The sequence below is a fragment of the Phacochoerus africanus genome, chromosome 10 (assembly GCF_016906955.1).
Source record: "Phacochoerus africanus isolate WHEZ1 chromosome 10, ROS_Pafr_v1, whole genome shotgun sequence".
Classification (NCBI taxonomy): Eukaryota; Metazoa; Chordata; class Mammalia; order Artiodactyla; family Suidae; genus Phacochoerus; species Phacochoerus africanus.
In genome coordinates this window covers 104,559,897-104,582,915 of record NC_062553.1, presented here as the reverse complement: position 1 = coordinate 104,582,915, position 23,019 = coordinate 104,559,897, and the positions used below count along the sequence as shown (strand labels likewise).

General features: G+C 35.7%; 1 protein-coding gene across 1 annotated transcript in view; it reads left to right on the top strand.

Moving 5' to 3' along the window:
- Nucleotides 1–4,242: 4,242 nt before the first annotated feature.
- The window catches only part of MYOZ2 (myozenin 2), a 30,273-nt gene continuing 11,496 nt past the window's right edge, over nt 4,243–23,019 (top strand). The window contains exons 1-3 of the mRNA XM_047799122.1: nt 4,243–4,415; nt 4,956–5,048; nt 21,565–21,734. Of these exons, the coding sequence (XP_047655078.1) occupies nt 4,973–5,048; nt 21,565–21,734 (246 nt within the window). The 5' untranslated portion in view covers nt 4,243–4,415; nt 4,956–4,972. The remainder of the gene's footprint in view (nt 4,416–4,955; nt 5,049–21,564; nt 21,735–23,019) is intronic.

The following is a 23,019-nucleotide window of genomic DNA, read 5'->3' as shown; positions in this document are numbered from 1 at the left end:
AGCTCCTTCAATAAGTGGTGCTAGGAAAACTGGACAGCCACATGTAATAGAATAAAATTAGAACACTCTCTAATACCACACACAAAAATAAACTCAAAATGGATTAAAGACCTAAATATAAGACTAGACACTATAAAACTCCTAGAGGAAAACATAGGCCAAACACTCTCCGACTTAAATGACAGCAACATCTTCTCAGATCCACCTCTTGGAGTTATGACAATAAAAACTAAAATAAACAAATGGGACTTAATTAAGCTTAAAAGTTTCTGCACAGGAGTTCCCATCATGGCTCAGTGGTTAACAAATCTGACTAGGAACCATGAGGTTTCAGGTTCAACCCCTGGCCTTGCTCAGTGGGTTAAGGATCCAGCATTGCCATGAGCTGTGGTGTTGGTCACAGACGTGGCTCAGATCTGGCGTTGCTGTGGCTGTGGTGTAGGCCAGTGGCTACAGCTCTGATTAGACCCCTAGCCTGGGAACCTCCACATGCCATGGGTGTGGCCCTAGAAAAGACAAAAAGACAAAAAAAAAGGTGGGAGGATGCACTGGGGGTTTCGTATGGAAATGCTGTAAAATTGGTTGTAATGATTGTTGTACACCTATAAATGTAATAAAATTCATTAAGTAATTTTAAAAAACCAAAAAGCTATCAGAGATACATATAAATGAGCTTAAAAAAAAGACAAAATAATTTTATGTAGAATTTAGAAACAAACAAAAACAAATTATTACATTCTTCAAAACTTTAAAAATTTTTAAAATAGTCTCTTTTCATTTTAGAAACCAAAATCAACATAACAATTATAATCTGCTGAGGACACCATTTCATCCTGTAAAACTATATATAACACAAAACTGGAAAAATATAAATGTGACCATAGGAAAATAGTCTTTCTGAATATATTTTCAGTTTTTACTGATTAATGCAGTTGACTGTTCTAGGTTCTAAATTCTTTCATGTTGTAGGAATAAAGTAGTAAAAATTAACACTTACTAAACTTTTATTAAGTATCAAGAATTTCTAAAATTGGAATTCTCCTATGGTGCAGTGGGTTAAGTATCTGGCATTGTCACTGTAGCGGCTTGAGTTGCTACAATCCCTGGACTGGGAACTTCTATGGGCCATGGGCATGGCCAACAACAAAAAAAGAATTTCCAAAATTGTTACATGTAAAATGTCCGTGGTTCTGTGCGGTAGGTACTGTAACCTCCATTTTACAGATGGGAAAACTAAGACTTTGAGAGATTTGAGTAATAGCATACTAGAGTAAATGCTAAAGCCAGGAACACACAAGCAATTGAGAGATCGTAAGAGGGAATTTAAATTCATTGGCTTGGCAAAATGTTTCTCATTGGTACCTAATTAATAACCTCAATGTAAATGTTTATTTAGAAGCAACTGCAATAGGTTAGTTTAAACCTACTGTTTACTACCTTGAACTGCCAATCCTCTGAACAGGCACCTATTTCAGTCTCCTACAAAACAACTTCTCCATTAAGTAGGCACCATCTTCTTATATTCAAGTGACTGTTCATTTATTACAATTCTGTTTCCTCCCAAGTGTTTGATATAACAGAAGAAGATTTCCAAACTCATGACAAACCTTAAATGCATTATACAATTAATCTCCAACCCATATCTTTATTCATCCATCTAATGAATACTGAATGTCTACCAATATACTAGCCACAATTCTTGCTGCTGAAGATATAAAGCTTAAGTTCCTATAAGGTTCATATTTTAACAGATAGATGACTGAAATGTTCTGTTGGCAAAAAGTGAGAGTTGTCACCTAGTAATCATTAATTTTTCTGTCAGTAAGTTAATCTCTGAATTTAACTGGGCACATGGCCACCCAGAAAAAAATCTACATTTCCAAACCTCTCTTGAGCTGTGTATGGCTATGTAACTAAATTCTGCCAAAAGGATGTAAACAAAAGAGGTCTGAGCAATATCAGGACTGTTCTAAAGGAGACCTTCACTACTTTTTCTTTTTCCTGCCATCTTTCTCATTAATTTTTCTTTTTCCTGCTGACTGAATAAGAGCAGGCTGACTAGAGCTAAGGCAGCCTTTTAGGCCTAAGGGTCTGTATTTTAGGGACAATGGATCAAAAATTAGAGGTGACTGAGCCCCTGATGATTATATCAATCACACCAAACCTAATTATTTATCTCTGGATTAAGTTTATTTGTGAGAAAAACAAACTTCCATCCTTATGAAATTTCTATTTTTAGGGTTTTCTGTCACTCCCATTTGACTTTAGCCTTTTTTTTTTCAGATGAAATAGACTATATTTTATTATTATTATTTTTTTATTACTCAAATGAATTTATCACATCTGTAGTTGTACAATGACCGTAACAATCTGATTTCACAGGGTTTCCATCCCACAGCCCAAGCACATCCCCCAAACCCCCAAACTCTCTCCTCTGGAGACCCTAAGTTTTTCAATGTCTGTGAGTCAGCATCTGTTCTGCAAAGAAGTTCATTGTGTCCTTTTTTCAGATTCCACATGTCAGTGACAGCATTTGATGTTGGTGTCTCATTGTATGGCTGACTTCACTTAGCATGATAATTTCTAGGTCCATCCATGTTGCTGCAAATGCCGTTATTCCTTTCTATTTAATGACTGAGTGATATTCCATTGTGTATATGTACCGCAATCTTCTTTATCCACTCCTCTGTCAATGGACATTTAGGTTGTTTCCATGTCTTGGCTATCACGTATAGTGCTGCAATGAACATTGGAGTACATGTGTCTTTTCTAGTCATTGTTTTCTCTGGATAGATGCCCAGGAGTGGGATTGCTGGATCAAATGGTAGTTCTATTTTTAGTTTTCTGAGGATTTCCATACTGGTTGCACCATTCTGTAGTGGTTTCACCAATTTACATTCCCACCAACACTGTAGTAGTGTTCCTTTTTCTCCACACCCTCTCCAGCCCCTATTGTTTGTAGACTTTTTGATGATGGCCATTCTGGCTGGTGTAAGGTGGTGCATCATCATGGTTTTGATTTGCTTGTCTCTAATAATGAGTGATGTTGAACATCTTTTCATGTGTTTTTTGGCCACCGTATGTCTTCTTTGGAGAACTGTCTGTTTAGATCTTCTGCCCATTTTTTGATGGGGTTTTTGGGTTTTTTTTGGTATTAAGCTGTAGGAGGTGTTTATAAATTTTGGAGATTGATCCCTTGTTGGTTGCTTCATTTGCAAAGATTTTCTCCCATTCTGTGGGTTGTCTTTTTGTTTTGTTTAGGGTTTCCTTTGCTGTGCAGAAACTTTTAAGTTTGATTAGGTCCCATTTGTTTATTTTTGTTTTTTTTAGTCTTAAATAATACAAAAATATTTTAAAAACAAAGCACAGTAAGGGACTAGAGTGTGACACCATGTGATATTTTAGACAGAGTGAGTGGAGAAGAACTTTATGAATAATCAGAATTTCAACTAATCAACAGGGAGAGTTCTGAATGCTTGAGAGCCCTGAATGCAATAGGGGGGTCCTGAATGCATGAGCGAGCCAATGGTATGGGAGAGCATGTTCCAGGAAGTGGGAAATAATAAAAGCAAAAGCCTAGATATGGGAGGGCACATGCTTCTGTGTTCAAAGACCAGTAAAGAGGCCAACGTGGCCTACCTTCCCAACCTTTTATCCTGTCTCCCAAACAGGAATCCTCGACTCCAGACCTTGCAGAGTTTGGTCAATTCTGTAAGCACTGTCTTCTACAGGGTCTCTTCACAAAGACTTATGACCCAACTATGAGCCTAAGTTTTTATTCAGAGAGCCTCAAGGCTCAGCCTCTAATGCCCATTAAAAAATACTCCCCTACTTTGCCATTCAAATAGCACCCATTTTTCTGAACTTAGTGTAGGTTCTCAATCTTGTTTAAGGGACAGAACTATTAATTTACCCCATATTGCTTTCTTTCTTCTTAAAACTCCATAGATACTATTGCCAATATTTTCATTTTCGTCTCATTCTGTTCTAATTCACTTATGTGTCTTTTGCCACTTCAATTAACAGGTGGTGTAAGAGCTACCTTTTAAAAATCCCTTTTTGCTAGTTATCTCTTCGAACAGAAGATGCCCCATAAAAATTTTCTGTATGTTCATTCAACCATCTCACAAAGTAGAAACACAATGGAGAGAACCTAATCTTTCTTGGTTCCTCCCTTTTGCCAGGAAGATATGAGTAGCTAAAGTATTTGGAGCTATATATAGTCAGTTGATGTCAGCTGGATGCCAGCCTTTTCAGAAAGGCTCAATCCCCAGTTTGAGTCAGAGCTAGGGACCATGCCGTCCCAAGCTCAAGGATAAAAACCATCAGGCCTAAGCGCCATCCATATTCCATCTCCAGTCTTTCCTCCACAAATTGGGATTCATCCTACCTGAAAAGCACCATCTAAGAGCAAGGTGAGTATACTCTTTCCTAAAATGTTTTACTAGCCAGTTGTCCAAGGAAGTTCAGAGTTGTGACTCATTAATGGGCATTCTTTGCTTTAAAGGACAGCAGTTGATGCCAATGTTAAAATGCTGCCACTGAAGACTTCTGATTTAATCTGGTATCCCTCTTCATTCTTACAGCTTGCTAGAATTGATGGCCAAATGAAGGCCAGTAAGGAAATAATGACAGATTAAGCTATGGAAAGAAAGAGGGAGGGGAAAGGAGGCCAGCTCTTTCATTGTTTCTCATTGCCTGATAATCATTGTACTAGCATGTAGATAGGACTGGGCCTGAAACGCTGAGAATCATCCTCTGTTCACTGTGACATTGCCTGTCAATGAATAGCATGCTCTGTCACCAGACAAGGAATGCGTATTAAAGTCTTTCAGGAGAAAGTAATAATAAACTCTTAATAAAGAACAAAGATGCTCTCTTTCAAAAGGATGATTATAAAACACTCCAAATGAGTCCTTCACATTGCCTCAATAATGTTCCTTTGTTTTTAACAGGGAACAACAAAAAAATCATGCTATCACATAATACCATGGTGAAGCAGAGGAAACAGCAAGCATCAGCCATCATGAAGGAAATCCATGGAAACGGTATCAATGAAAATCCTTGAGAGCATTAATATAGATCTTCCCTGATGTTATTTAATAGTCTACGGTTTACTTCCTTTAAATTCTTGCTATTCTGTCACAACAAACCTGGAGTTCTAGAGGGTGTAGAAAAGCCTATGGTAACTAATCCTTTTGTAGTCATCCTTTTTCATTTGAAAGCTATTTTCAGATGAACAACTGCTCTAAAGGAATGAAGCAATCTGACAGCTGATGTACATTTTGTTCAGCTTGCCTTTTGCATTATAAGTTAATATCACAACTTTCAGATTTTTTTTCAACAGGTCTCATATAATCTTATCTTCATTGTCCACACCACATAATCTATCTTGATTTTTTTCCTTTAAATTAAAAAAATCATTCAAAATTCTGTTTTGGCATCCTTTAAAAAAAAAAAAAGCTGTTATTTGGAATCCGTATTTATTGTGAACTGCTTTAACCCTGAAACAAGTCTTCATATTTAATTGTTGATTTACCAAGATATCTTGTGTAGAAATCTACTTCTATTTATAATTTCTAGGAATTCTTTAGTGACCTAGCAGTTAAGGATTCAGTGTTGTTGCTCCTCTGGCTTGGGTTTGATACCTGGCCCAGGAATTTCCACATGCTGTGGATCTGGCCAAAAAAAAAGCATAAAACAAAAAATTTTTTAACATAAATTTTACTCTCATTTTCTTTACGTTCTCACAAAAAAACTCTAGAAAGTATACTTTATAAATTGCATTTTGATTGTTATAAAGGAAATTCAACTTTGTTCATGAGCAAAGGATAGCATCAATTTGAAAAGTTAATAAGTAGAATATCCATATCCTTTTAAGGGCTTATTTGAGCCATTCTGGAATATATTTGTGGAGTTTCAGGGCACCTCTTTATTTCCCTTCTATTGACAAGGAAAGTAACCTTTTTCCTCAACAATGCTGACATCTAGAGCAATGAGATCTGGTGAAGGCATAAGTATAGGATTTTCATATTTCACCTACAATAAAGCGAATGTAAAATGTTCCCCTCCTCCCCACAATGTAAGTCATATTTAACACGTTCTGTTGTTTAGTTTTGTTCTCTATTTTATGTAATACGAAATCACTACACTGGATTCAACCTAGTCCCATGTTTTATTATGATGTCAAAATAGTTAGGAATAAAGTGAGAATAATTCTGAATTAGACCCAGAACCAAATTTGTACCAATTGAAGGTTTCCAAACTCACACTTCTTTTAAACTTTTATGCTTCTTTTTATTTCCTGCTTCAACTAGTTTACTTGAAATTGTTTTAATAATTTCTTCGATCAATGAGGCAAAAATCAGATAGTCACTTGAGTTTGAGAGTAAATTATTTACCTTTAAACTAGGCTTGGGATAAGTTATTTTCTAATTGCATCATAATCATAAATCAATTCATTGTTTAATGTATTCCCAGTTAAAATCATGTGTTAGAGTCTACTCTCTTATTCCTGACACAGGCCTATAAGAGTATCTTTTTCTATGTTATAAAATATAATGAAAAAATACAAGGGGGGCAAAGAATTCTCAAAACTACCATCTCAACACCAGCAGGTTCTGGCCATGTAAAGTCTGCTGAAGCCCTCACTCCCAAGTCATGGGTAGATTTCCAGTTCCTTAAGTGGAGTCACATGCTCTGCTTTTGTTTGGAGGTCAAGTACTCCAGATAACACAGGGATAATCACAGACTCTTTCTTAACTCATCGCAGAAAAAATAGCTGTAGTACTTTAGGAAGAAGTTTAAATAATTTCCCTCGTTTATTTCCGGTCATCTTATATGGAACTTTACTCTTTGTATATGACTTAATTTAGAGATCTGGAGCTAGGGGAGTATCATTTTTTTCTAAGGAGGCAGAAATGAAATGTGGGCTTCAAAGAAACCTTTTTGAGAATAATTTTCCAAACTTTCAAACAATTCACACCAGTAAATTTGGATGATTTAAGATAAATCATAAATCATACAACTGTTTCAATCTTAACTCTAAGACTAAATAAAAAAAAATTTGGACTGGATTGTCCTTTATAAAAATGAACAGAGACACTGTAGAAAGTTCTTTTCTCACTCCCTTCTCCCCTTGTGCATCAGTATTTTTTTTCAGTATTGTAATTCATTTATTTTTTATATCACTTTTCAAAAGCATTTAGCCTAAAATTCAAAAGCATTTAGCCTAAAGGAGAATGAAATGTGACAATGAGATGGCTAAATGAGTTGTCTTCTAAACATGAGCTAGAAGTTCAGTCCAGTTCTTACTATGGGGAGAGAGACTACTAGCTGGAGAGCCTTGAAGTGAATCAGTAGGAAAATGTAAGAATCAAAATGGAGAGTTTTATATCAGAGCACTCACTGAATTTGAAGGAGGAATAATCTCAAAGAATTACTGAGAAATCCTATTCATATTGATTAAAATATATAGAACTGGGTAGCATGAGTAAAAACTTCCAGCTTCTACTAACCCCAAATTGTTCACTCATGATTCATTACGATTTGGTATCAAAGTATGTACCAGAAGCAAATACACTACACTCTTACTAAGTATTCAACAAAAGTCTCCCCTTACACTAAGACTGTACACTTTCAGTTGACCATCTCATTGTCATATCATGATGATCATCATTATGGTCATCAACATTAACATTAGAAGTGTTAGAGCAGATGGTATAAGCTGTCTTGTGTTACTATTGTGCCACTATTTTGATACGAAACCCATACATACGCTTTAAACAGAAATATCAGCTGTGTTGCCACCATCTAAAAAGTGCTATTATAAAAGACAAAAACAAAAATATCTTGCCATTATCTGTACCTGGGTTAATTGTGGAGGTAAGAAAAGACAGCTGATAATGTTTCTATGCTCACCAGCCTTATGCTATCTACTCCTGAATCTGCACATATTCTCCAGTGGTGATCATGTTTCTTGACTACTGAAGGAAGCAGAGAAAGAAAAAAAGAATAGGAAGTAATAAGTCAACACAGAAAGAGAAGGAGAATGAGAACAGAAGGAGAGATACTCTATTTTTTTTTTTTTTTGGTCTTTTTATCTTTTCTAGGGCTGCACCCACAGCATATGGAGGTTCTGCCGGCCTATGCCAGAGCCACAGCAACATGAGATCTGAGCTGTGCCTGCGACCAACACCACAGCTCATGGTAACACCGCATCCTTAACCCACTGAGAGAGGCCAGGGATCGAACCCACAACCTCACGGTTCCTAGTCAGATTCATTAACCACTGAGCCATGACGAGAACTCCAGGAGGAGAGGTACTCTAGAGCAACTGGCCTCCATCCAGAAATGGTGAGGAAAGGAATTGGAATTAAAATAATGTAAGAACTAGGAGTATGCTGTCCCCTGATCTTAGGCACAGATACTGCTGACAGTTTAGAAAAAGAGCTTCAGAAATGGGGAGAATCACAGCTGTATCAGTTACCCTAAAGTTTTCTTACCTGGGCTCTGTAAGGGCTTTTTTTGTATTTTTTTGTGTCTGTTTTTTTTTTTTTTCCCCCCTCATGACTGGTAAACAGCTTTTCCCAGCACACAGAAGATTGAGTAGATTGTTTTTGCAATTTCAGGAAAAGAGTTTAGCTTGTGGTCGGAAAACAGGAAGCCAGCTTCTAAATGGAGTGCTATTGCTGATATGGTACCAGGAGCCCTGGGTTCCAGACCAGACATTAGATTCCTCACCTAAAAATGAAGAGGTTGGAGTAGTTGAGACACCTAATTCTAAAACTTCATCTAATATATTAAGTAATGAGCTGAAGTCAAACATCAGTATATTTGAATTTCTCTACCAGTAATAAAGGCAATGTTAATATAGACATAAATTGCAGGGGCACTCTGAAAAGCACAGAGCATAACAGCTCAACTTTCAGATGAAAGGTTATATGAGAACCCCTTTTACTTTTCCTGTATAAGCATATCTTAAATTGCAATTAATCAAGTCATCAATATAAAAATGAGGACACCACGAAGGTCTTAAAAATTACAAATCAAATGTAAAAAGTTTGGGGGAGAAAAAGAACTTAACCTTGGGCTTAATGTACAAGTTTGTTAGTTTTCTTTGATTTAAAATTTCCTATTAGCATTTTCATAACCCCAAGAAAAAGCATGTTCTATTTTGAAAATTGGTGTGCCATAATATGCTGTAAAATTATGGATTTTCTAAACATGCCATAGATTTCTAAACCTCTAATAAGGCCCTCTAGCAAAGTAGCAGCAGAGAACTAGGCTAAATTCTAGTTTATACCAAAGTTGAAATTATAATGTTTAATTCATGCCATATTCCATTATCCTAGATTTTTTTTTGTCTTTTTCACTCTAATATGCCCTAGCTATACATCCTATAAAGAGTACTAGATGAATTACTAGTTTGTGTAATTCAATTTGTATAATTCAATACATTGGTAATCTCATTTTTAAATGTTTATAGATTTGCACAGTTAAATGATAATAACAGTACATTTTGAAAACCTTTATAGTTTAGAACTCAAATCAAGGCACAGAGATAAGAAATAGGAAAATAAAGAATTTTAGATGGGTTTCAAAGCCAACTTTTTAATGTAGAAACAATTATTAAAAATGATTAATAAACTTTATCAAATGTAGACCTTTCATGCATTATTCAAAATCATAGTCTGGGCTACTAAGTTTTATAGAACATTATATATACATGTTGCAGTATGCAGTAATGCAAATTTATGGACTATTATTCAATCCACATAGGTTAATTGTCTGTAAACACAGTAGAAGAGTCCTGTGGAAGTTCAGAGAAGATCTCTTAGGCTTCAATCAGGCTTTGAAGTAAATTGATAGGACCACCCTAAAGCAGATTAGTTTCAGCTAACTGCCCCGCTGTGGTTTTGCCCATTCTACCAGAATTGCAGCTGCCAGTGAATCATGGGAAAACAGTCTTAGAAGACATTTTGTTTTACAATTATTTGTAAGTGGGTATCTTTACAAACTATGAATTGGATTCACTGATCTAATTAAACATGTAAATCTGGCAGGATCAAAATTTTGAATTAAAAATATAGAACTACATGTGCACACATGAATCTTTGTTGACTAAGTTTCAGAATGTTAACCTATGAAATAAATGTGAAAAAAAGAACATTTCCTTTCAGAGGAATTTAGGTCCAATGTTAACTCATAAGACTACATAAGGTAAGTATCAAGTTAGGTTTGAGAAAGGAATTGATCACATTTTCAAAGATCACTAATACTCTCCTAATAAAATCCAATTTTCCATTTGGTTCCTAGTAAGTAATATGGATAAAATATAAGGAAAGTATACTCAAAAATCAAAATTTTGAACTTTTTAATATAAGATTTTAAATCTTAATTTAACTACAAAAACAATGCACATTTGAGGTCATCACTGAGAAAAGAATATATTGGTAACAATTATTTAATATTTCTAGTAGTCTGAAAGATGTGGAGGTTTTGGGGGAAATTTAGTTGATTATGGTCAAGACTCTAAAGTTATATTTTAATATTTTTTATAGTTAGACATTTAACTATTCCAAAATAATAACTGATTTCCTTAAAATAGTAGCAAACCGTAATAGATTAAGTCCTATAAAATCTTTAAATAAATGGAAAGTTCTGGATTACTACAAATGACATCAACAGGAAAGTATGCCTAACAATTATTTTCAATAGATGATCTAATGCCACAAAGACAACCTTCTAATCCATCGGGGCAAGGATATGAACCCTGAATAAGTTATATCATTTATCAGGCATCCAGATTAAATACCCTGTTAAGACCCTGCACAGAGGTTTGCAATAAAGGGCAGGGAACAGCTGAACTTGGATTCTATGTGCTCAGTTGACAATATTCTTCACTGTGAAAGTTTAAGTAATGAGAGTGTTCACATGTTAGATTTCCCAACTAACAGATGGACTGGAACTCCAGCTCCAGTTACGTCATAAACTTAACTACCAGAAAACCCTGGAGGATTTAGTTTATGTCTTCTATTGTTTGCTTGTTTATGCAAAATATATTGGCTTAAGATGGTCCTATGTTTATGAGTATGCTAGTGAAAATCTAACTAGTGCTTTGCGGGTGGGGGAGAAGAATGCCTTGGTTTGTAGTTTGCCATTTTCTGTGGTATAAACACTCCTGACATGACCATTTTGGGTTACATCAAGGAGGTTCTCATTGAATGCAGAGTTGGGAAGAAATGTATAGTAATACAACACTACATAGTATTTTCACCATACAGATACAAAAGACATATAAAAAAAACATTAAGAGCATAGATAATAGCAAAAAGGAGGAAAAATTTAGAAAGTGATATTTTTAGTATTTATTGCTTTGTTTTTAACATAATTTATCTAATTATTAAGTCTATAGAATTTAATTTTAATAGTGGCTATGTTCACTGAGTTTAACTACTGGCTCACAGGAGTTCTGAAAACTTATCAATTGACCCTCGTGAGCCAGTACCAGCCTGCTGCAGACACCACTAGATTTCTCATGCAGTGCCTCTGGTTCCTGGGACCCCCAATACGTTTAGATGGTCAATCAAAGCCAATTAACTCACTATCTGTTAGAGAGTAAGAGGGAGAAATTTTAGGTTTAAAGAGGTGGAAGGAAGTATAAAGATCAAGAAAAGAGGTTGAGAGTTGGTTAATTATTTTGTGTGCTTTCTTCTCTTTTCTTTTTTCCTCTTATTTATTCTCTTTCATGGTATAAATTTACTAGGATAATGGATTGTTCATCAGATGATTATTGAAGGTAGGTAAGTTCCTCGTGGCTCTTGTTGCATATCTATTCCCTGTAGCAGCTTGAGTGATAATCAGAGTGTTTTGCTAAAAAGGAATGAAAGTTTCTTATGAGCCAAAATGAGATTGTGGACAGAGGTATATCCATATTTTACATTTCTACTCTCTTTTCTCTTTCCTCTTCAAGGCCCCCCACTGCTAGGCTTCTGGGCTACCTCTCTTTACTCTTCTCTGGGATTCCAATCTTAATAGACTTTGGGACCTTTATCAGTAAAATTTAAGAACTGGAGAGAATAACCATATCAGTTAGCAAGCTTTTAGTTGAAAACAGCAGAAAATCAGAAACCAACTAGCATGAAGAATAAAGGGAATTTATTGTCTCACATAATTGAAAAGTTCAGAGGTCATCTGGTAAGGCTTTATATGGGAGCTCAAGAAAATGCCATTAAGGGCTAAGTTTCTGTCTCTGCCTCTTCCCTGATTTCCTTGGGTTAAACTCAAATCTGGTTCTATCATTCTACCAGGTGCATACCCACAGTTTCCAGGGCAATATACATCTGTGCTTACATTCAGCAGGAAAAGAAAGCATATTTGGCAAAATATATACAAAAAAAGTCCTGATATTCACTCTCATTGGCCTAGGTCAGGGCACATTCCTGTTCCTGTATCAATCACAAAGGTAATTCCTGTCAAACACACCCTAGAGGACTACCGTAAATCTAAGGGGCCAGAGGGATGGAATCCACTTAGGTCATGTGGTTATTTCAGAAACATTGGTGGAATCAGCTAATATCAGGGACCATTAGTAAGAAGAAAATGAAATAAAAACACTTTCTCAAATTTCCATCTTGAGGCCCCCAATTAAACTTATGTCATAGCTTAAAATTTAGAACTTATAAAAATTAATGTGCTAAAATGCTATTCCTTTGCTAACTCCCCTATTTTCATTTAACTGTTTATAATGACTCAACTTGGTAACAGAAAAGAGGGGAAAGAGAAAAGTTACATTTCTGTTTTGGTTTCCTTATGGAACAACTTTGTAGCCTTAACTATAAGATTCCATTACTACAAAGACTATTATCTTAGCACTTTCTAGTGGCTGCCTGCTTTGGGGCATTTTTTTTTTTTTTTGTCTTTTTGCCATTTCTTGGGCCGCCTCCGAGGCATATGGAGGTTCCCAGGCTAGGGGTCTAATCAGAGCTGTAGCCACCGGCCTACACCAGAGCCACAGCAAGGCGGGATCTGAGCCACATCTGCAACCTACACCACAGCTCACGGCAATGCCGGATCCTTAACCCACTGAGCAAGGGCAGGGACCGAACCCGCAACCTCATGGTTCCTAGTCAGATTCGTTAACCACTGCGCCACGACGGGAACTCCCTTTGGAGCATTTTTTAATTTCCTGAAAATGTTCCATTGGAAAGGTTTTTTGAGGAAAAGCCTAAATTTGTTTAAAAACATTATTTCTAATATATAATTACATTACATAGAATGTGTATTAAGATTAGTAAGACAAAAATCCATAGATTTTAATTTTCTTAGTTATTATTTTTCTTTCTCTCATCTACTCATTGCTAACAATTATTTTAAGAAGCATTTAAAGGAGATTTCCCCTCTACCCCTCAGTATTGGATCAAATTACTATAAGCAATATTGTGTCTTTTCTATCATTTGTGATCTAATGGGGAATTTCTATTTTGTTCCAGAATCAAAAAGTTGAAATATTCTATTTCTGTCACACTTTCTAGAACAATGAGGGATATATTCATAGACACACTGAAAAATAACCTGGTTCCTCCCTCTATGTTCCAAGTACACAGTAACAGAGACTCCAAATATTTGCAAGTAAACAGAAGTGACTATTCCCTATAGAACTCAGCAGAGCTGGCAAACAAATCCAGGAAACTGTAAAATATTCTCATCCACTCTTCTATATAACTTCATTCCTCTTACATAAGCTATTTCTGCCATCCCTGGGGACTATAAAGCACATTTATTTATTTTTTTCACCTTAGAGAGCAGATAATGCCACACTGCGTTGCATTAGGAAGGGTTATGAAATTTTTTACATTGAATATTTTTTAATAACAGATGTTATTTTTTAGAGCAGTTTTAGGTTTACAGAAAAATTGAACAGAAAGTATAATGTTCCCATATACTCCTTCACTTCCCAACACAGTTTCTCCAATTATTAACATCTTATATTAGGGTGTTATATTTGTTATGACTAATGAACCAACACAGATGCAATATTATTAACCGAAGTTCCTAGTTAACATTAGGGTTCACATTGTGTTGTATTATTCTATGAGTTTTCATGACTGCACACTGTCATATATCTGCCATTATTGTATCATACAGAATAGTCTTACTGAAATTACCCTGTGTTCAACTTCATCCTCATTCCCTCTCCACAAGCCTTTGGCAACCACTTACTCTTTTACTGTCTTCCAAAGTTTTGTCTTTTCCAGAATGTCATATAGTTGAAGTCATAAAGCATATGGAGGTTCCCAGGCTAGGGGTCCAATTGGAGCTGCAGCTGCAGGCCTACACCAGAGCCACAGCAATGTGGGATCCGAGCCACGTTTGCAACCTACACCACAACTCAGGGCAATGCCGGAGCCTTAACCCACTGAGCAAGGCCAGGGATGGAACCCTCAACCTCATGGTTCCTAGTCGGATTCGTTAACCACTGAGCCACGACGGGAACGCCATGGCTTGATAGCTCTTAATTCAACTTTTAATTTTGAGATAAATGTAGCTTACACACAGCTGTAAGAATACAAAGCAATCCCATATACCTTTCCCCAGTTTTCTTCAATAGTAACATCTTACAAAAATATCATACATCATAACTAGAATATGGGGGTCAAGAAACTCCTGCCAATCACTACTCTTCCTCCCATTTCTATATATATATTCATTGGCCTTTTTCACTCAGTGTAATTCTCTGGAGATAGATCCAAGTGTTGTATGTTTCAATGGTTTTTCATTTTTATTTCTGAGTACCATTCTACAGATGGACCAAAATGTTTCTAACCATTTACCTATTCATTGCCATACACTTGAGGGAATTCCTAGGCTAGGGGTCCAATAGGAGCTGTAGCCTCTGGCCTATACCAGAGTCACAGCAAAATGGGATCTGAGCCGAGTCTGCGACCTACACCACAGTTCATGGCAATGCCAGATCCTTAACCCACCGAGCAAGATCAGGGATCAAACCCAAATCCTCGTGGATGCTAGTCGACTTCATTATCTGCTAAGCCATGACGGGAACTCCTGATATCTCATGGTTTTAATTTGCAGCTCCCTAATGACTAATAATGTTAAACAACTTTTCCTACACTTATTTGCTATTTGTATTTCTTCTTCAATGAAAGATCTCTTCATGTCTTTTGCCCATATTCTAATTAGACTGAGGTTCTTTGTTTTTGGTCTTTACTAGTGAGTTTTTTACTGGTGAGTTTTAAGAGTTCTTTATATATGTCAAATGTGTGGTTTGCAAATGTTGTTTCCTACTCTGTAGTTTGTCTTTTCATCCTCTTAACACAGTCTCAGAGCAAAAGTATTTGATTTTGATAAAGTCCAATTTATCATGTATTCCTTTTATGGATTGTGCTTTTGGTATCAAGTTTAACAACTTTTCACCCAGCCCTAGATCCCAAAGGTATGATCATGTGAGTTTTCTTCTTAAGCCCTTTAATATGGTGGAAGACACTGATTTTTGAATATTAAGCTAAACTTGTATCCCTGGATACAATGAAATAAATCTTACTTGTTCATGGTACAGAATTCTTTTTATATATTGTTGATTCTATTTGTTTATGTTTTATTGAAGTGTTTGCTTCTGTTAGCATGAGGAATATTGGTAGCTTTCTTTTTGTGTGTGTCCTTTTTGTTTGGTTTTGGTAATAAAGTAACATTAGCTTAATAAATGAATTGGGAAGTGTTCTTGCATCTTCTATTTTTAGGATGGTCTAGCATTCTTCTTGAAATGTCTCCAGTAAAACCATCTAGGTCTGAAGATATCTTTTTTTTGGGGGGGTATTTAAGATTATAAATTCAATTGCCTTATAGTTATAGGATTAATCAAATTATCTACTTCCTGTTGGGTAAGATGTGATACTTTGTGCTTTTCAAGGAATTGGTCATATTTTTGTTTTCAAATTTATGTAAATTTATATGTAGAGTTGTTTATAGTATTCTCTTATTATCCATTTGCTATCTGCAGTGTTTGTAGAGGTATACTTTGTTTTGTTCCAGATACTGGTAATTTTTTTTTTTCTTTTTAGGGGCGCACCCATGGCATATGGAAGTTCCCAGGCTAGGGGTCAAACTGGAGCTGCGACTTCTAGCCTACACCACAGCCACAGCCACACCAGATCCTTAACCTGCTGAGCAAGACCAGGGATCGAACCCACAACCTCAAGGATACTAGTCAGATACTTAACCTGCTGAGCCACAAAGGGAACTCCTGACATTGGTAATTTGTATCCTCTATATTTTTTTCTGTGTCAGTCTAGCTAGAGGCTTCTTAATTTTATCGATCTTTTCAAAAGCTAACTGTACTCAACTGATTTTTCCTTATTTTTTTGTTTTTAATTTCTGCTCATTATTATTTTCTATCTTTTTTCTGCTTGCTTTGGTTTATTTTGCTCTTCTTTTTCTAGGTTTTTGAGATGAAAGCTTAGACTACAGATTTGAGAATTTTCCTCTTTTTTTAATGTACACATTTAGTGCTATAAATGTCCCTCACAGAGCTCCCCTTGTGGTGCAGTGGAAACTAATCTAGCTAGTAACCATGAGGTTGTGGCTTCAATCCCTGGCCTTTCTCAGTGGGTTAAGGATCCGACATTGCCTTGACCTGTGGTGTAGGTCACAGATGTGGCTGGGGTCCTAAGTTGCTGTGGTGTAGGCTGGCAGCTGTAGTTCTGATTCAACCCCTAGCCTGGGAAACTCCATATACTGTGGTTGAGGCCCTAAAAAGCAATAATAATAATAATTATTATTATAATAAATGTCCCTTGCAGCACTGCATTATCTGTGCCCCATAAATTTGATATGCTCTATTCTCATTTTCACAAAGTTCAATGAATTTTTTATCTACCTAGAGACTTCTTCTTTGACCCATGGATTCTTTAGAAGTGTGTTTTTTTTTAGTTTCCAAATGTTTGGAGATTTTCCCGTAATCTTTGTCACAGATTTCTAGTGTGATATCATTTGTGATCAGAGATCATACTCTGCATAATTTTGATTATTCTAAATTCATTGAGGCTTATTTTATGGCCCAGGGTATGGTCTATTTGTTATATATTCCATGCACACTTGGAAAGAATGTGCATTCTGTTTTGTTCAGTACAGTATTTTATGAACATTTATTATATTCTGATTGATGGTGTTGACTTTTTTATATTCTTGTGATTTTCTGTGTGTTGTTCTATCACTGTTGAAAGAGGGAGGTTGACATCTCCAGCTAAAATTGTGGATTTATCTGTTTCTCCTTTTAGTTCTATTAATTTTTGCTCTATTTTCATCTCTGATTCTGGGTGCATACATATTTAGGATTTCTAGGTTTTCTTGGTGGATTTACACTATAATCATTATATAATGTCTCTGGCAATTTTCTTTGGCCTGAAGTCCACTTTACCTAATATTAATATAACTACTTCTGCTTTTCATTGACATATGTTTGCTTGATATCTTTTTCTATCCTGTTACTTTCAACTTGCCTATATTGTTCAACACACTTATTAGAAGTGAGTATTTTCTAGACAGCACATATTTGGGTCATGTTTTTAAATCCAATCTGCCAGTCTGAATCCTTTAATTAATATATTTACATTTATATTTAATGTGATTATTGATATAGTAGAGTTTTTCTATCATCTTATTTTTTTTTCTGTTTGTCTGTTTTTCATTTGTTTTCTTTTTCCTAGCTTCCTATGAGATTACCTACACATTTTTTAGAATTTCGTTTTTAATTATCTATAGTTTTTCAATAGTTTTTCTATAGTTTTTCAGTATATCTGTATACTTTTTAGTAGTTTTTATATTACAATATATACACCTAACTTATCTGCATCTACTGATGTTGTCAATTTTATCAGTTCAGTGAAGGATAGAAAACTTTCCCCCTTCATGTCCCTTATCCTCCTATTTATAATTGTTTAAACTATTTTCTACATATGTTTATATCAGAGGGTTTTATAATTTTTGCTTCTATCATCAAACATAATTTAGAAAACTCAAGAGGAGAAGGGAAGCTTACTGTATTATAACACCTTTCCTAACTATAATCTCTTCTTTGTTCCTGATGTTCCAAGGTAATTTATTTTATTGTTTCCCCTCTGTTTAAAGTACTTCATTTAGTTATTTGCTATGGTCTGAATGTTTGTATCCCCCCAGAATTCATATACTGAAATCTTAATGGCCCTGATGGTATTAGAAGAAGAAGCCTTTGGGAGGTGATTAGGTCATGAGGGTGGCATCTTCATGAATGATACTAATGCACTTATAAAAGAAGCCCAAGAGAGCTACCTGTCCCTTCCACCATGTAAGAAATACAGTGAGAAGTCAGCAACTCAGAAGAATGACTTCAACTAAACCAACTATACGGGCACTCAGATATCAGACTTCCAATCTCCAGGCCTATGAGAAATATACTTTTGTGTTTTATATTACAATATAAATAAGAAATATAATAAGAAATGAATTGTAGTTCCCTGGTGGCTCAGCAGGTTAAGGATCCAGCATTGTCACTGTTGTGGTTCAGGTTGCTGCTGTGGCATGGGTTTAATCCCTGGCCTGGGAACTTCTGCATGCCACCAGGAGGCCAAAAAAAATGTAAAAAAATAAAATAATAAAAAATAAAGACATAAGCAACTGGTCTTTAGTATTCTATTATAACAGCATGCACCATTCTTTTAGAGTAGGTCTCTAGCCAACAAATCTAGTTTTCCTTCATTTGAAGATGGCTCAATTTCCCCTTTATTTCTTAAGAATATTTCACTGGGTATCAGATTCTGGGTTGACATTTCTTTTCTTTCAGCATTTTTTGTGCCACTTCCTTCTGGTCTTCATGGTTTCTGATGAAAAATCTACTGTCATTCTCATTTTTTTCTCCCTATAGGTAAGTTGTCATTTTTCTCTGGCTGCTTTCAAGATTTTTCCTTTGTCTTTAGTTTTTAGAAGTTTATGTCTTAGTGAGGAGTTCTATAGATTTCTCTTTTATAGAATACTCTTAATTCTTGAATTCATTGATTTATGTCTCTTGACAAATTTGGGAAGTGTTCAGCCAGTTTGAGTATTTTGCCAGCCCCACACAGCTCTAGTCTCACTGACCCCTAAGACTTCCTTTCTTTCTTTTTTAAGTTTTATTGAAGTATAGTTGACTTACAATATTGCAATAATTTCTTCTGTACAACAGAGTGATTCAGTTATACATACATACACACACCCATTCTTTTTTAGATTCTTTCCCCATACAGATTATCACAGAATATTGGGTAGAGTTCCCTGTGCTATACAGAGTTCCCCATTCCTTAATTTTTTTTCAGTCTATTTCCCCCCCCCTCTGTTGTTCTTATTGGGTAATTTCCATCATTCTATCTCCCAGTTCATTGATTCTTTATCCCCTCCATTCTGCTACTGAACACATCCATTGAACTTTTTATTTGGGGTATTTTATTTTTCAGTTCTAAAGATTCCATTTGTGTTCTTTACAACTTTTATTCTTCTGCCATGACTTTTTATTTCTTTGCTACAGTTTTCTCTCTCTTTTTTATTCATTTGTTTCCAGAAACCTGTAATTGCTCTTCAAAGTATTTTTGTCATGGCTGCTTTAAAATCTTTGTTATATGATTTTAATAACTCAGTCTTCTCATGTTATTATCTGTCTTTTTTCATTCAGTTTGAGATCTTCTTGATTCATGGTATAACAAATGATTTTTTTATTTGTGCCTGCATATTTTCATATTATGTTCTAAGAATCTTGCTCTTATTTAAGCTCTCTGTTTTATCTATCCTAGTCTGACACTGCTTCAGCAGAGGAAGGAGAGTGCCACCTCATCACTGCCAGCTGGAAGTAAAAGTCAAGGTTTCCCAGTTGGCCCCCATTGAAATTTGAGGAAGGTCACTTAGTTACTGCTAGGAGGGTCACTTAGTTACTGCTAGTTCACCTGGGCTCCAACACTGTAGGGATAGAGGGTTGTTACTAACTGACAGGGATGAAAGTCCCAGCTTCCTCCTTATTCTCTCTGATACCACCCTTGTGGGAGCACTGGGGCACCTCTTAACAGCCTCACAAGGGTAAAATTCAGGGCTCCCCACTTGAACTTTGTTGAGATGGATGAGGCCAAAGTTTTTTTCTGTGGTATTTGGCTGAAGTGGAGTAGCTATTGTCTAAAAGCTTTCTGTCTTTCTATGCTGCTCCTTTCCTGGTCTTGGCTAGTGAGAACAATCTTTTATTGGCGGTTTTTGGATGCATCTGTTGATGTTTAATGTCATCTTCAACTCCAAGTCTAGGGTATGTGGGGCTAAAAGAAAACTCAGAGAATTCACCAACATGTTGTTCTTTGGGTCCTGAGGTCCCTAGCTGATGTGTCTTCTTCTCTCCAACTTTCAGAGTCTTCTTATATTTGTTTTATACATAATGTCCAGGATTTTTAGTTTTACTTAGTAGAGGTATAGGGAAAAGTAGATCTATTTATCTGCCCAGAAGTGGAAGTCCTCCTCTCCATGTACATAAAAATATACAAACATTTTTTTCAAAGCAAATGGGGAGAAAAATTTTAAGTAAATTTTATTGTTTTATCCCTAAACACCTCCCAGTTTAATTATTCGGGTTAATTTGTCACATCAGAAAATGCTGTCCCCATCAACCAGAAAAATTATGTATTTTACAAATCACCCAATTTTTCTTCCTTTGCCATCTAACAGCAGTCCACATTAGCAAAAGAACTGTGGGTTACACAGAAAAACATTCCTGATTAACAGAGCAAATGGAGGAGTTTTATTTCTTTTGGATTTTAGAAGAGTCCTTCAGTATTAGAAACAGAAAATAACAGTTGCTTTCAGAACATCTTCTATATTTAAGGAACGGGATACAAAGGACTAAAATATAAAGAAAATGTAAACCATAAAATAAATAAAATGGAATCAAGTAATTGTGATTCAGTGCTATGGGAATACAGAAAATGTATGAATAATTATGAATAGAGATTTTTAACAAAGGGATTTACAGAAATGGTACATAAACTGGATTGAGAAGGATTTGTTCATTCAATACTTAGCACCTACCTACTTTATGTTAGTTTCCTTGATACTAGAGATAGATCAAACTGATACATAAAAGTGTGGCAAGTCAGACAAAAGTCAGACTGATACATAAAACTATGAGCCATGTTGTTTGAAAAATCACTAAATAAGGAAAGACTAAATTAATAGTGTCATCAGCCACCTTTCATTCGCTCTTTGTATGTGCCAGGTGGCATGCTAAGTATTTGATAAGAAACATTTTATTTAATCTTCATATCAACCCTATCCAGTGGTATTATTACTCTTAGCCTCACATTAAAGATAAGGAAACTGAAGTTTACAAAAAAACCATACCAATGATCATACATTTAGAAAGTACCAGAGCCAGGATTCAACCCAAAGCAGTCTGAGTAAAGAGCCTGTATTTTAGTCACTATTCTACAGGTAATAAATTATGGAATTTAGCACAGCATTTAAAAATGCTCATCTTGGGGTTTTCATGCACATAAATATTTTTTACAGATGTAGATGGCATGGACCTGGGCAGAAAAGTCAGCATTCCCAGGGACATCATGTTGGAAGAATTATCCCACCTCAGTAACCGTGGTGCCAGACTATTTAAGATGCGACAAAGAAGATCTGACAAATACACATTTGAAAATTTCCAGTATGAATCTAAAGCACAAATAAACGTAGGTATAACTTGACTATGTGGTATATAAATAAATGGGTAACATTTCTAGATCTATATATATTTTTAGATTGCCATTCAAGTATTCTACAAATTTTCTTTCCATTGATTCTGTTAGACTTTCTTCCCCATGATATCGGATTATTAGGTGGATAACCAAAAGAAATATTATGTATGATGTGAGTATCTTTTTAGTTCAATAGAGAGATTGTAAATTCACAGATTTTCCATGAAGAACTGGTCTATTCCACTAACAGGAGGGAGAGGGAGTGGAGATTGGTGGTACTAAAAGTTTCCACAGTCTTATCACCACTGGTTAAATGTTTGGAATGGAAACACTTCCAAAGCACACAGTGCTCCATAAAGTAAGTATAATCATTTTGTTGGCTGAATACATCCTGGCACTGAAACATGCCTGGGAACTACAGACACAGTTGATCTCCTCTCAAAGCATTTTACTTCACATTATGTAGAGAAGTCTGGTACTTATTAACGACAAAACCAAAGAGTGGACAGAATTCTTTGGACAAAGGTTTTCCTCAAACAAAAGTTAAAAAACAAATTAATTAAATTATATTTTACATATTGCATTAATAGTACATTCTTTTAACCGTCAGAAAGATTTTTTTTTTGTCTCTTGTGTCTTTTTTGTTGTTGTTGCTATTTCTTGGGCCGCTCCCGCGGCATATGGAGGTTCCCAGGCTAGGGGTTGAATCGGAGCTGTAGCCACCGGCCTACGCCAGAGCCACAGCAACGCGGAATCCGAGCCGCGTCTGCAACCTACACCACAGCTCACAGCAACGCTGGATCGTTAACCCACTGAGCAAGGGCAGGGACCGAACCCGCCACCTCATGGTTCCTAGTGGGATTCGTTAACCACTGCGCCACGACGGGAACTCCTTAACCGTCAGAAAGATTTTAAAGGAAGAACTTTTTAATAGAAAAATAAACTAGCTTTGGGGAAATGGTTTTGTTCATACACTCAACAATGACAACAGAGGTACTGGCGCCTCCTGACAATTAATGACTAGCTAGAAAGAGTTGATTTTTCTGTCTTAAAGAAGATCAATATTACAATTTTTAAATTTAATGTAGGTACAATGCTCTGCAAGCTTAGGTGAAATTCATTTCTTGGACACATTTCAGTAACTTAGAAAGAAGTATTTTTGGTGCATGATACAATTAAACTTTCTATATTTATCTCTTGTTTATAATTAAAATTAGCAAGAACTATTTTCTAAAAGGTGGTGTAGGTTCAGTAGTGAAGAAACTTACTAATCTAGTCA